The sequence below is a fragment of the Sardina pilchardus genome, chromosome 9, assembly GCF_963854185.1.
Source record: "Sardina pilchardus chromosome 9, fSarPil1.1, whole genome shotgun sequence".
NCBI classification, from domain to species: domain Eukaryota; kingdom Metazoa; phylum Chordata; class Actinopteri; order Clupeiformes; family Clupeidae; genus Sardina; species Sardina pilchardus.
This window is the reverse complement of record NC_085002.1, coordinates 32,941,253-32,956,484: the sequence shown is the minus strand read 5'-3', so window position 1 is coordinate 32,956,484 and position 15,232 is coordinate 32,941,253. Positions and strand designations below refer to the sequence as shown.

At 39.5% G+C, this 15,232-nt stretch overlaps 1 protein-coding gene across 1 annotated transcript in view; it reads right to left on the bottom strand.

The window, feature by feature from the left end:
• Positions 1–15,232, bottom strand: part of LOC134092031 (E3 ubiquitin-protein ligase RNF123) — a 96,389-nt gene that overhangs the window by 27,175 nt on the left and 53,982 nt on the right. Inside the window, exons 35-36 of the mRNA XM_062544832.1 lie at positions 13,556–13,631; positions 12,907–12,991 (exon numbers count right to left, since the gene is read on the bottom strand). Of these exons, the coding sequence (XP_062400816.1) occupies positions 12,907–12,991; positions 13,556–13,631 (161 nt within the window). The remainder of the gene's footprint in view (positions 1–12,906; positions 12,992–13,555; positions 13,632–15,232) is intronic.

Here is a 15,232-nt window from a genome sequence, read left to right as displayed (position 1 = left end):
CTACTACCAACTAATCATCAAGTCTTATTTTGTTTTTGTCAATTCATCCTCTGCTGAAAAAAATAGTTCCCATCTTAGCCCTGGCATTTCCTTTTGCAGAGCAACACATCATATCACTCAAGTGTAAAGTTTAGTGAGAGAGGTTTTATGTGCTTGTGCAGACAATCATTTGTGTCACGTGCTAAATTGAACATTCATCCAATTCCATTTTCTCTCTCAAAAACATCCAAATGAGATGTTGAAATCGCTGCTCTCACGTTTTGAATTAATGGAATGTTCATGTTCATAACTTTTCTTTCTTTCTCTGATTCAGGCAGAGGCAATGTGTGTGACATAAGACTTGTTAGCCCAGTTGCTGTCATTACTGCGATTTCAGCAGTATCTCAGAATCTTTCCTCGGACATCCTGACCTGCTTTGATCACCAGCGACTCCCTTCAGACCGGATTTTGACACAGCTTGTGTAATCAAACCCTTACTATTGACCATCATGTTAGAATAAGATTTTTTTTAATCAATATTACTAACAGGCTCAATTACTGGCAAAGTGTAAATTGTATTCTAGGAAATCACTTTACCATTGATGCATGTTACACCTAAACACTACATGACCTTGGATATCAAATAGTTTGAAATGATCAGTTATGAAAACTGAAAAGGTCAGACCAACTTAAGTGACTCAAAGGACTACGATGTCACATTCAATAGGTAGAATTGCAAACTTGATCAAAATAATATCCAAGGAAGTACAGTAAAGAGCAAAATAGTAGCATGAAATTTGGTGGACTTGGTGACAAAAATAGACACTGATGATGTCTGAGTTTCAATTCTCCCCCCCTCTCTTTATTCTTTCCCTTTCAGGCAGGCAATGACCAATCACTGCACTGTCCCTGATCTATGGACCACCTCTTCGTCTCCCCAGCAACCTGCAAGGACAGCACAGCAGCCATGACTCTCACTAACTATAAATACATATCAGTCAAGAACCTTTGTCTCCGTCCACAGCCAACACACCATTCAGCCCTAAGCCCTCTACAACAACCGCAGCAGGACACATGCCATAGAAGACAAACAACTCAGTCACATACTGAGATTGATCACATACAGTACCTTTTTAACTCTATGTATCAATGTAGGCTACCTACTACAATGTCTGTATAACATGTCATTTGCATACACCGGTGCATGTAACTATTTATACTAGGGCCGGGACTTTAGCGCGTTAATTACGATTAATTAATTACACAAACATTAATGCGTTAAAAAAATTGACGCATTTTAATCGTATGCCTATTTATTTTTGCACCGCGGAACGTTTCTCACTGGATGAGTTTCAGACGGACCGATTATACTGGAGCACCAAGTCACGCGCATGAGTTCGGTTCAGACAAAACAAACCACAGTGGCACAGTGAACATGAACAAAGAAGCTGATGTGACCGCGTTGGTTGGCCCCGTGGATGGGAAATGTTGTTACAAAAAACGAACGGATGGAAGCGTAGATAAGAGCATGGTTGTGTGCAACCTATGCAACAAGGACGTATCACCGCAGGTATCACCTCAGTGCAAAACATAAAGCAGCTAGCTGCTAGCGTGGACAAAGTATTGTGATATTCCAGACACTTGAGGGAAACCTCTGAGCTTTATTCATTAAACAAATAGCAACCGAGTTGCTGTTACAGCCACAACTCACGCTTATAACAGTAATCCACCGCACCTAATTCCATGTCCAACTTTCATAGACCTAAAAGAAACTTCACACTCAGAACCGCATACAAGCACACACGCACACACGTAAACTCCGCCCCCCAGTTCCCCTTAAAGGGACACAGCAATTTCATGAACTCAACTCAAGGTAACAGGTGACACAATTAACAGGATATCACAGTATTATAGTTTACAGAAGGTCTACCTATCTATAGGCTACATGAATTTCTGAAAATGTACTATTTCTAAATATGGTATTGCTACACTTTATGGCAAAAATTGCACTGGTCTGTTGGACTTATTAATAAACAGTATTTGTGTTGCTTAAGCTTAGGCCTATGTATTCAGTCATTATCCAATAGTAGGCTATACTAAAAATCCATGTGAAAAAAAAATACTTCTCACTGTTCTCAGGTCATATATTTATATACAATTAAAATGCGATTAATTTCGATTAATTAATTACAAAGCCTCTAATTAATTAGATTATTTTTTTTAATCGAGTCCCAGCCCTAATTTATACCTAGTTTACCTTTAGCATAATGCAATGCAAAATGCTTTAGCTGTAAAGATTAGCAAAGCAAGATTATTACCATGAATGACCATGAGATTGGATTAAGTATAAAACATGTCTAGATCTGTGACAAACATGAACACATTGAATGTGTTAAAAAATCACATCCAATCAGCAACGCTGGGTTGTGGAGACTAAGTGTTGCACTGGATGATGTTCTCTATTAACTGAGGAGAGATGTGAATCTGTGTCTCCCATGGCATTTCCTGAACCAGTTGCACCATCTATGCTTTGATGGTGTGCTGTAGCAAAGGTCAACTGAAGTGAAGGACCCTTTTTCCTTGAGGGTTGGAATCATCAAAATTTAGTATGCAGCATGGTCTGACTTACATAGACATGTTCAATGTCCTATTGTGATGCGCTATTTGGAACGTGCATTATTTTTCGATAATACGCACGGCTATGAAGTAGTTCGTTTTTTTTGGTCTTATCACACTTGAATATCAATTCACCAATGTGACTCTTAACGGTAAAAACAAAAACGTTGTATTTAAGACAGCGGCAATATAAACGAAAATGATAGTAGCAATGGTATAAGCGGGATAATCAACTCCGCCTGCGGCATCGGGACCTTATTACGCACAGCACGTCGTTGATTATCGCTTACATAATGTTCATTTTCCTTTGGAGCTGAAGTGTAACAGTAGAATGGCATCCCCTTACAGATACCAATAATAACACATGGAACAGATGACAAGCACATATGTAGAGTAGGCCTACTGTGTAGTGAGCAGTCACCTGAGAGAAACCGGTAGGAAGAGCAAGGAACCACAGTAATAATCCAAAAAGAAGTTGGACATGCAAACGTCCCAAGGAGATCCCTTTTCCAATGTCAAGTCTACACACATTAAGCCAAAGTACACCTAGAGTGTAAAACCTGGTTAACTGCAGGGAATGACCAGAACAAACATTACTATGAATTTCAATTTCAATTTTATTTAAATTTTAGCTTAATTTCACTTATAGAGCGCCAAAACATTGCACATGTCTCATGCCGCTTTATAGAGTGTTAAACATTCAGAGAGAGCCCATGAATCTCCATCTATAGTATCCAAATCATCATCTACTGTACAGTGTAAGTCACTACTGCTATTCTGTGGTGACATACCCAGGTCAATTACAGGTAACTTGGCATCAGTGGTTGCTGGACATATGTTTTAAATAGCCATAGTTGCCTATACATTTAAACGGCACTAAATCACAAACAATATATTTTCACAATGCATCAGCAGTTTGTTAAAAGGGGTCGTTCAAAACAAAGGACCTGGGACCTCATTTCCAAGTCAACTAGAGTAATATTTATCAGTTTTCAGCACATCCAGTCCTTCTAGTTGCAGAGTTCGCTGGTGCTGAGCTAGCGCAAGTTAACAATATGTCTTACCCACTCCACAGAACACCTGAGGCATATAAATTATAATGCCAGACTATCGATGTAAACATCTGTGTTGATAGAATAATGTTAGAAATAAAACTAACCTGTAGTTGGTAGTAGGCATAGGCAACAGCAGCGGTGGACTGATATTACCTGGGTGTCCCAACTGGAGTTTGCTTCTCTGTTTACTTTTCGGCCAGTACTACTAACCAGGGCAAAATAAAATTCTGCCACTGCTGAGAAACTAGTCCCTCAAAATGTGATGTGATCATTGAGATGCAACCAGTTGCAACCAGTCCATAGTCTAATCTAGTTTCTTCCAGTTAAGAAACATATCTAAAATCAAGCCTTTCCTGACTTTTATGGACTTTGAAAAAATAATCCATGCCTTCATAACAACCAGACTGGATTACTGTAACTCTTTAAATTGTATGCTCGCTTCTTAACTGGTACACATAAGCAGGAAAGAGCACATTCTCTTCCAATTTAGCTGACTGTGGAAGGCAGTAGATATTCATTCACACAAATGCTGTACAATGAGACAAAGGATTTAGGAGTTGGAACCACAGACAGAACAATATGCTAGTAGAAATGGGTGGCAAGAAAACTAAACAGAAATAGTATTAGCACAGTAATAGAAAAAATAATTAAGAAATATAATTTTCAAGGCATGCTGCTAGATTGCTAACAGGGTTGGAGAATAATAGATGAAAGTAATAGGTCCGTGCTCTATGACCATTTCAGTCCTCTGGTCATTACAGGCTTTATTTAAAAATGTATTTGTATCTTTTGTTCCAATTATTGCTAAAACATGGTATTTGTAATTGTTTTATCTTTTTTGATTTCTGAAAATCATCTCACAACCCCCCATGTTGCCCCCGTTATTACATTATTGGGGATAATTACATGATATGGTTCCACTAGATTGGGAGTTGTTTTGGGGGTTTTTATGACACTATTTGGAAATTATTACATCGTCAGGTTCTACATTAAGAAATTTGACACCCTACATCACTGAGTTTGAGTTGCTTGCTGTCTGGGACCACAGCAATAAACCTGTTACTTTCTGACTTTTGTTTGTTTTTGTTTAACTGACGTTTGCATGTTTATCATGGTTGAGTGCTGAAAGACTTTTCATATCAGATAGTGTGCTGCAAGAGAAAAAAACAAAGTGGTACGTGGATAGACGATGCCAAGGACACTTGACACAAAAGAACTCCTTGGTGACTGAGACGGATATCAGAGGGGAATGTGCTCCAAAGAGTGGGGATGGGGGAAATGAAGACTCTGACTCCGTCTACTGTACATACTTCCACTCAATTCTTTTCCCTACAGTACTCAGTCTGGAATAGCTTGATTAGCTTTGGCTTCCTGGAGGCCGGACCAACCAGCGAACAGAGGGCATTCCTGAGAGCAATTACGTTTAAGTTGTAAGCCTGTTGTTATCGTTGTGTCCCCCCTGGTCAACATACGTCATTGCCAAACATTAGTGATTGGTTTAAAGGAATTCCAATGATTTCAAACTTTAGACAAGCATCCAGCAACCAGGAAATAAACATTTGCCAATGAATCTAGGCCAGACAGCAGCTCGCTGCCTCCCTGCTTAAATGGAGAGCTGTCTCAGTGACATGACTTTGGATTGAATGCAAGGCCATGTCCTTATAAGGCCACGTCCACGCAAAACCAACAGGTATATTTTTTTCAGTAACACTTTAGTTTAGGGTGACACTGTTATCAGGTACTATCATTGTACTTGCATTATGTATGTGTGTTGGTACACATGTATTACTCTTTGATACTGTGGCATAAACCCGCAACAAGGTTGTAGCAGCAGCTGTTACATGTACACTGAAGACAATGACCCCTACAGGTACACTGTAACAGCAACACCCTAAACTAAAGTGTTACCTTTTTTTCTTACCACTTTCACACCTTTAACAATACCGCTATTTTTTTTATAAAGCCTCTGCCTTGGTTCGAAAGGGAAAGACTGCTGCCTTCTAAGATATCTAACTGGGGAGCAAGGCAGCTAGTGCGGTATGAAACCGAAAAAAAACTATTTTTGCTGCGTTCTAAGACATCTTAAATTTCATGAACAACGGTCCATTTTGAAGGCAGCATGGATAGCAGAATTCGGTACATGGTATAGGGGTGGTATAAGGGGTACACTTCTTCTTATAACCTGCCATGCTCAAGAAAAGGAAATGCTAAGCTTAAATACTGTCCATTAGCTAGTTTGCCATTATCAAAATTATTCAAAAAGCTAACTCTAGTTTCAAATATGAGATAAAAGACCCCATTGCTCATATATACTTAAAACAGGTAAAATATGTGTATGTTATATTTTTTTAAATACGTTTATAAAATGTTATTCATATTCAAATATTACATAATTAGATGTCTATTGGACATTTATTCTTTATGAATAAAATAATTAATAACATTTGGCTGCATTAGCATGAATTGTAGCAGAATATTGTCAGGGGACCTCTGCCTCTCTGGTGCTGTAATGAGTGTGCATGGTTGTGGACCTGAAGTGGGGTGGCTGCCCTCGGCCTTCAGCACACAGAACAACATTTTTAAAGGCATAAATGAACAAGACGCATCAGTGGTAGAGATGAGAAAGCACCCTTTCTCTTGCGTTGAAGGACAAAACTGACCTTAGGGTAAGCAAGCAGCTGTTTTGTGCACAAGGATTCAATAGGATGAAGTGGCGTGTGTGTCCCACCCAACCTCTGTCCCCTCCTCAAAACCCACTAAGCAAATCACATTGTGTCAAAATCTTATTAGAGAAGCACTAGCTACATCAGATGCCTTTTAGATAACAGTAATGGAGGCAAATTATCTTAATTGATTTTCACAACTGCTGCAGAAGGTCTGGAGACCAGAGTGCACTGGAGATTCCAATAAAACCAAAGACTGGTGGTGTTAATATTGATGCTTTTGCTGATCATTTACAATGATATTCTTCCTTCACTGGACATAAGTAAGGACATTATTTTTGTCTGCTAACACACTCACACTACCTAATTCTAATTCTGAAAAGCTTAGATTTGTGAGTCTCAGATAAACAAGATGATGATGGCTCAGTAGATCTGCAGTTAATCTCTGCCTCATTGTTTTTACACGTTATTCCTCTTCCAACACAAAACAGAAAATACTTATTAAACAAACTGCCACAAGAACACCAACCTACTGTATGCAAATCCCTTTAGCAGGAGCTAAAAGGGAGCTATTTTTTGCTTGTGCTGGAATATGTGCAAAAAAGTGGATGTATTGCATCTCCTTCGATGGAATTCCATTGTACTAGTACTATGCACACAGCACTAGTACATAGTCCATAGTACATACTAGCACTAGTACTTAAAAATCACGAGACCTATCACAAAATAAAGGAATCACCTTACACTGGATGAGGCTTGCTTTAATTCAGATGACAAATTGATTCCAGGACTATCCTCACTTAACTTACAGTAAATTACACAAACAAAAATATTTTTTTTTTCTAAAAAAAGAAATACTACACTATTGATAAAATTGGCATTTAACAAGTAGATGTCACCCAATGGTCAAATGGTCACTCTAGACAATAGTTAAAGATGAATGTATAGAGGAGAGTCCTCTCAAAGCCCCCCCTTTGGTGCCCATTATAAAGTAAATGTTTGTTACCTCCAGTGGATCCTGAGTCTTAAGTACATTTAAATGGTAACGTTTGTCAAATGTACAGGCATCAATCAATGTCTCAGATATGGTAAACATGGTGTTTTAAAGAAATATAAGCAAATAAATAAATTAATATGTTTCTTTTGCTATTTAGATGTAACTTAGTGGGAAATAAACGTGTGAAATTTCAACATGACAAGTATATTAAACAGTAAGCTTAGAATTGTAAATGCTAATGTTGGCTCATGATAATAGCAGTGTTTGAAATGCTTTTACTACACATGAGGTGTGTGACTATTAGCGTTCAATTGCATAAGTTCAATTGCATTGTATTCAATTGGAATGTCCTAACTGTAAGCAACACAAAGTAGTGCTGTGTAGTGTAATGCAACGGTAAATTTTCAGCAGAAATTTTGTTGGACGCCCCTTCGCTCGCATTGTTCTGCTGTTTTGAATAAGAAATAGAATGCAATAGAAAGACAAATTTAATTGATTCAGACAAAGAGCATTCGATGGCTCAGATGCAGTGAGAATACCCTGTTACAGGTAAGATGGCATTAATATGATAAAAAAAAAAATGCTAGCCTTAAAGAGAAACTATGCAGGATTGGCGATTTCATCTTAAGTTTCGGCTTCGTTTTTCATTTTCGCTCGTTTTATGCTTGCATATTTCTCTGCAGAGCTTCCCCGACAGCTTTAGCGTGTATATTTATACATATATAGGCTAAATCAGGGCCTGAATTTCATTTTTCAGAACAGGGGGAATTCCCCCCCTCAGTGACTCCAATGGGGGGGATTTATACAGTTTGGGGGGGGGGGGAGAATTATACAGTTTGTGGGGAACGCTACTTGTAGGCTTAAACCAGTGGCGGCTGGTGGTTTTAGAATTAACTGAGGAAGGTGTGCGCGTGGGGGGTGGTCTTTCAGAGAGGGAAGTTGTTAAACCCACATTATGGTTATGGATACATGATTTAATGGCAAAGTAAGTAAACAGGAATTAATAAATACAATTATTTGTACCCCAGCTTGTTAGTATACTTTTAGTATCCTGTGCTGTTTTATACCCCTCTACTGCAAGACATAATGCATGCACTGAAAATGTGCTAGGACTTTTATTTTGATATGGGTCCTAGTGTTTCTGAGTAGAACGTTTTTAGCCATTTGTTAGCAGCTGGGTAGAAGTGTCAAACTTCTTAAGGAAAGGATTCAGGCTCTAATTTGATGCCCCCAAACCAGTTGTACAATCATGATCTAACCCAAAACAATAACAGACAGAGATATGACATGTAGGCTAGTCTAAAAAAATAAAAGACAACAGCCCCTAATACAGTATGGAGGCTCACGTTTTCATGAAAGCTTGTGTAAAAGAGTAACATGACTCCTAGTTACAATTCAAACCTTTCTAGTTAAACTTGTTAAAATTACTTAAATTCGTTTTCAACTAAATTAGACCGAAATAGTTACAGAAATGTCTTCGTTCAGACGTTCGTTCATTTGCTAGGTACGAGGCAACATTTCATTGCTCTCTCCTTTGCTAAGTTAACTGACTTAGCAGCTACCCCATTGGAGTTTCGTACGTCTTTCTGCCGTTCTGACCCTGTTTGTAAGTCCAGTGAGTGACACGAAGTTGGATGCTCAATAAAAACGTTTGATTTATTAACAACTAAGAAACTGAAATGATTAAGTCGATTCAGTTCATTTTCGATCCACATGCTCGACTTTCCTGCGGCATGACAACTTCTGATATGTACAGTACAGTTAACCTGCATTTCTGATTGGATATTAGCAGCACAATCAGCTCCACTGATTGGCTCATTCATTGACAGAGACGCTTCCGCGGAGGATCTTCCTCCCTTTTGCCATTCATTTCAATGATATTCACGAGCCGCGGGGTCCTATCTGGAGAGTTTATTTTATGGGCACTTAAGTGTGCGGGAATCTCCCACATTAGAATCATTAAGGTGCGGGAAATGAAAAAAATATGCGGGATACCCGCAATCCCGCACACAAATTCAGGCCCTGTAAATATAAATATATAAATTGCAAGCGTGGTTCTTCTTGTTCCTTACGCGTCTCAGCCTTCCAGATGTAAACAGGGAGCGATCGTCTCCTGAACAAATTGCAAGGTTGCAATAGCGGATAGGGACACTGGGGGCGGGAGGAAATATTACTGTTTTCGATAAAACTGGTCAGTCAAGCAAAACAACGATTTCTAAGCGATTTTATGACTATGAAAAAGTTGCATAGGGTCTCTTTAAATACTACATATTATTTGGATAGCAGTGAGCTCCAAAGTAGTGGGGAAAGAGGAAATGAGCTTACACAGAGATTCATAGTATATTAATTTCCCTTCTCCCCATGTAGCCCTATACAGAATAATGTGTACACTGATGATGGTGCAGCTAAATAGCAGGCTGTACAGCATAACAACAAAGATTTGGGCAAGCAAGAGAGTGGCAAAATGGCAAAACAAGAAGGGTTTAAATTTGGCTCAAATCTAAACTATCACCTAACTAACTGACTAACACCTAAAAGTCATGAAGACCTAGCAAACACTACTTAGACCATAGTCAAGCTTCTAGCAATGACAATATGTGTGTGTCCTGTCATGTTGTGAATTAATTTTTGTCCTGTGTTCCAGGCTGGAACACTGAACTGCATAGTGCATATCCTGGATCGCTGGGGGGACACAACACATGTGTTTATCTCCTTCCTTTACATGTCCATAAACCATCAAAATCAACTTCAACATGATACCAAAAAGGGCTCTGTGTTGCTTTAAAGAGATACTCTGCCTTTATCTACCATATGGTGAAACAGTAATACTGATACTAATCAAATAAGAAAGCCATTCTGGTATTGTAGCCTACAAGGACAACGCCAAAGTAGATATATTTTTAGACGATTATTACACGGTGTCTTAAGTAAAAGGCCCACATACAGTATGTGTGTAAAATATTTGTCCTCTGTGTGGACCAGCATTCTAATGCCTATTTGCTTGGGAACAACTGACCTTGCCAGCTCCTTTAGGACCCTAGGGAAAGTCACGCAAAAACACATGCCATAAACACTCAAGGGACCAAATCATGGTCTTTACTATCTGGCACTAGGCTGCCCACAAACATGAGTGCTGAAATAATGAGTAGTTTTCCTGGAACAGCAGACCCACTGATTGTTCCCATTACAGCAGGAATCTGCTAGACAAGGAACATGATTCAAGGACAACCATTGTAGCAATACTTCCCAAGGCTAGGTAGCATTGTCTAAATAAGGATGTTTTCACACATACAGTTCATTTGCTCTGGTCCAGATCATTTAATGAGTTAGTACACATGCAGCACATTCACTGACAAATATATAAGCAAACCAAAATGTATCATTACAAATGTCTGTCTGGGGAACATCAAGAGAAACATTGCTATTTTAGTCCAAATAAGACCTCGGCCCATTTTCTGACTAGCTGCTACAGCTTGCTGAGTGCATGCATTGCCACATCTCAGAATGCAAATCACACAGTTCAAACATCACACAGTACACCTGGGAGCTGGATTAGTTTGAGCCAAGATCACATAACTATACCAAACTACTCCAGGGTTTTCCTACATTCCTGCACACCGTTGCTTTAAAACACACTAATATATTTGATTTCAAAACCGGTCTCACCATTGTTATTTCACAAATTCTGTTTAAGCATGGGGCAAGTGTACTCTTGTATGTACAGTATGCATGTACAAATGTATCTGTTTATCACTGAAGTACAGTGAGAAGTATGTATCCATTAATCCACTGATACTAACAAATAATTCATCCATTAATAGTTCATCATAACTCATAATAGGGATGCAACGGTTTTCAATAATTTATTGAACCGTTCGGTTTGGCCTGTTCGGTTCAATAGACTCACCTAAACCGCAATATTTCGGTATACGCGACATTAAACTTTTTATTTAATACAAGGTTATTGCGCGCGCGTAGCCTGGGAGCGATAGAGAGGAGTGCTTAGGACCCGGGGGATGCGTTTTCTCTGACTGTTCAGCTTGCCTCTCGTCAACCTTGCAACAACCAATCAGAATTTTACTGAATTTCCCAAGAGCCAATAAGCGCGTTGAAATGCAAATGAAGGAGTCATGTGAGAAGAAACAAACTTTACCGGCGGCTGCATGATCATGGCGACATTTGAAGTAGCCCACGAACAAGGCAAAAAGACCGTCAGTAAACAAAGCACAGTGTGCATTGCAAGCACTGCTTCACAACGATCACCTAATAAAGATAACACATCCAACATGTCGGCCCACTTGCGCCTTCATCACCCGGCTGTAACCTTAAGTGGAGCAGCACGGAGAGTTAGTTTGCCACCGAAAACCCAACCATCCTGCAGCCTTTCGACAACAATATTCCTATAATTCCCAAAGACATAACGAATACGACGGCGTATTAGGGCCACGTATATACTTTGTAAAGACGCAAATTTGCCACTTTAGAAGGTCGAAAATTTGCCACATTATAAAGTCTGTGTGTAACAGTGTAACCGGTGGTTTCTGCCCTGCGTTGATTGCTCGCTAGAGTAGCCTAAGAAAGCGTGACGCCGACACTGCTGAGTGTATTCTCTTTTTGATAGTTTACTGGAAAATATTGTAGGGATGGGAGGTTATAGGAGATGGGGAGGCTGACATGTCATTCCAAACTCGGGTCATTTATTTTCCTGACGTTGTACATGCTAGGCTACGGGCAGCGGGAGGTGTCCACTCGAAAAACAATAAACTCACTGCTAAATCAGTCAATCGCTCGTCCACTCGTCAATCACACAACTCTCTCGCACACACACGCACACACACACACACACACACACACACACACACACGACAGGAGACACAGGGGAAACAGACACTTTGTGAAGTGGCAAATTTGCCACTTTCTTCTCGGAAAATTGCCCCCCCCGACAACAGGTTGCAATAATGTTCATTTCATTGTTCTAATATTTTTAATGCTGCACTGCACTTTTGTCTATGTTTACATTTTTTACGTTCATAAAAGAGGACAGGGCAGGCACTCCCAAATCAAATATCCATTTGAAACTACACATAATACTACCTCACCAATTATTTTGAGAAGATTTTCAGAATTGTTCACTACTTTTTTGAGGGTGTATAACAGTTAAGTATTTTCTTTAAATGTGTGAAGAACAGTGAGTTTATTAAATAAATAACTACACATTACTTTATGCTGCACTGCACTATGGATAGCCTAACATTGCCTGTTTATGACAGAAGGCAATGATGGTGTTCTTTTCTTTTAATACATTTTTGTGATTCTGCCTCATCTGTGTCAGGCTATGCATTTAATATTTTCTCTGCAAGTGTAAGTAGAAGCACATTGTTGATTTGAAATAGAAAAGGCAAATATAGCCTCCTGTATGCTAGAGCCAAGATAATATTGATATATTGAAACCGAACCGTTACCGTGGCCCAAAAACCGTGATACAAACCGAACCGTGGCAAAACTGTACCGTTGCATCCCTAACTCATAACATAACTATTTTCTCTCAATGCTTTTACAAGGCACTTGTATGAGGAGAAGATAGTCCCACACTTACCCCTGTCTGTCACTCTCTACTAGGATGCGCACCAGGATGCCTGTAACAGCTACAAGTATAGGGTAGTGGTCCACACTCTCCAGTCCTACACAAACACAAACACATGTGATGTCATAGTGTTATCCAGTTACACCAAATGAGATTTTCAAATGCCTTGGTGACGCCCTCGGGTTGGGCCATTTTCATTAGTCATAGCCAGAGCCTAAGGCCCAAAATTCAGCCTAAATCTTTTGTAGATTTGGGTCTGGATATCCAGACTATGACTTGCTGCTCCATTTTGCTATTTGCATTTTTCATACCGTTCCAACTTCTTCTGATTTGGGAATGTATTAGTATTAGTAGGATAGCATAACCATATCAATACTGTACATTACGTTTTCTAATATTCTTCAATGAATAGGTTTATCCTAGACATACAGTGTAACAGTGCAGTTGCAACCAAAGGAGATGAGGGAGACTTCCAATTTGGACTAATGAAACAACACTGACTGTGAGGACTAACACATGGTAAGTAAGTTCATGCCTAATTACAATAACAAAATGCTGCATATAGTTTCAAGGAGCAAACAGGTGACTCATGCATTTCTATATTCATCTGTTTCCTATGGCACATTCTGATGGAAAGTGTGGCAGTGATGGGCAAGTTCACCTGGGAGACGAAGATTGACCACGCGGTCAAAGAGATTCCTCTCAGCAGTCACACGGTTCAGCACCTGGTTGAGCAGCTGCAGAGATGATGGGAAAGTTCTCTTCATTCACACATTTGAAACCCCATTAAACCCTACGCTTCTGAAGCTATGGCTTTTATATATAAAACATTCATGCTTTAACATTAACTGAATGCTAAATTGTTCTCTTGACTGAAATCACATTGCAGACATTCCCATTCTGTGCGTGTATGTCATATGTTTCAGAGCTATTGAACAACACAAATCCTTTTTTGAGTGAAGCACAGATTGCTTGCTGTTGCTGCTGCTCCAGACAGACTGTTTTGTTGACTTTTCATCCTGTGTGTTTGTAGGGGCAACATGAGCTGTCTGATGGCCTCATTCAGGAGGAATTAGTGGAGCGTGGGCAGAATGACAGGGTTATGAGGAGAGGCCAACAGGACAGCACATTGACATGATGGAGGACACAGGCAGCAGCAGGTGCAGATGCAGATCACACTTCCCAATGTACACACACTATGAAATCAGTAACCGGTCCAACACACACACACACACACACACACACACGCACGCACACACACACACACACACACAAAAAGAAAAGCAGAGAAAATGAGGCAAAGGCTTTTTCTCAAAGTCAAGGTGGTATCCTTCAAGGCTGCAATTTGAAGGATGTTACGTCATCAAATTTTATTCCAATGTCAAGCATCCATCAAAGTATACCAAATTTGACCAAGGACGAAGTCCTCGTTTTGCCGAATTTGTGCATGTGTGTATTCTCTTGTGTGCTCGGAAAACTCACAATCCTATGTACACATTTATGAAGGATTCAAAATCTGTACTAAACGTTTAAAAAAGAAGCCAGCAGGAAGCAGATTTCAGATTTTCAATAACGCACACCTGCTGCTTCCTGCACACTCACTAGTCTGTTCCATTGCGTGTGCTCTGAATGCTAAGAAGGCTCGCCGCGTCTTTGAAGGATCTGACTCAAGCAGGTCTCAGTTCTACCAAACACAAATCCTCAAGGCTTCTTGATGAGAAACAGCCAGAATAATAGAAGCATGTGAAAGCACACACCAACACTCAGCATTCCCTATGTATTCAGCAGTGGCGGACATGCAACTACAAAAAAACGCAGCCTAAATCATATTTTTAACCAAGCAACCAAATGAAAACCCCCAGTGAGAACCAAATGAAAACCTCATCTCTTATAATCCAATATAGATTTTCTTCACGTTGTTAGGCTTTTGAGCATTTATTTTAACAAATGACATGGAACACTTGTGAAATGAAAACTGAAACGTTCATCCACATATACTTATGCACAATGCACAACAACGCTACTAAGTATAAACAGGTACTCCGATAGTTGGGAATACATTTCTTCTTTCTGCACAGGTGTTCCCTATGTGGTAACAATGCAGAGTGACGTAAACAACTGAGGTTTCATGGCGGTAATAAAACTACACTAGGAGCTTCTAAATGATTAAATGTTTGTTCCATGTAAACACAGATTAGACATCATATTTAACATTCATGTAAACAGGTTGACAACTTTAATCAGATTCATTTCAATCTGATGGGGAAAAAATGTCCATGTAAACGCGGCTCAATATCTTTTCATCAGCCTCCAAATAGACTCCCTCAATCAACTTGAC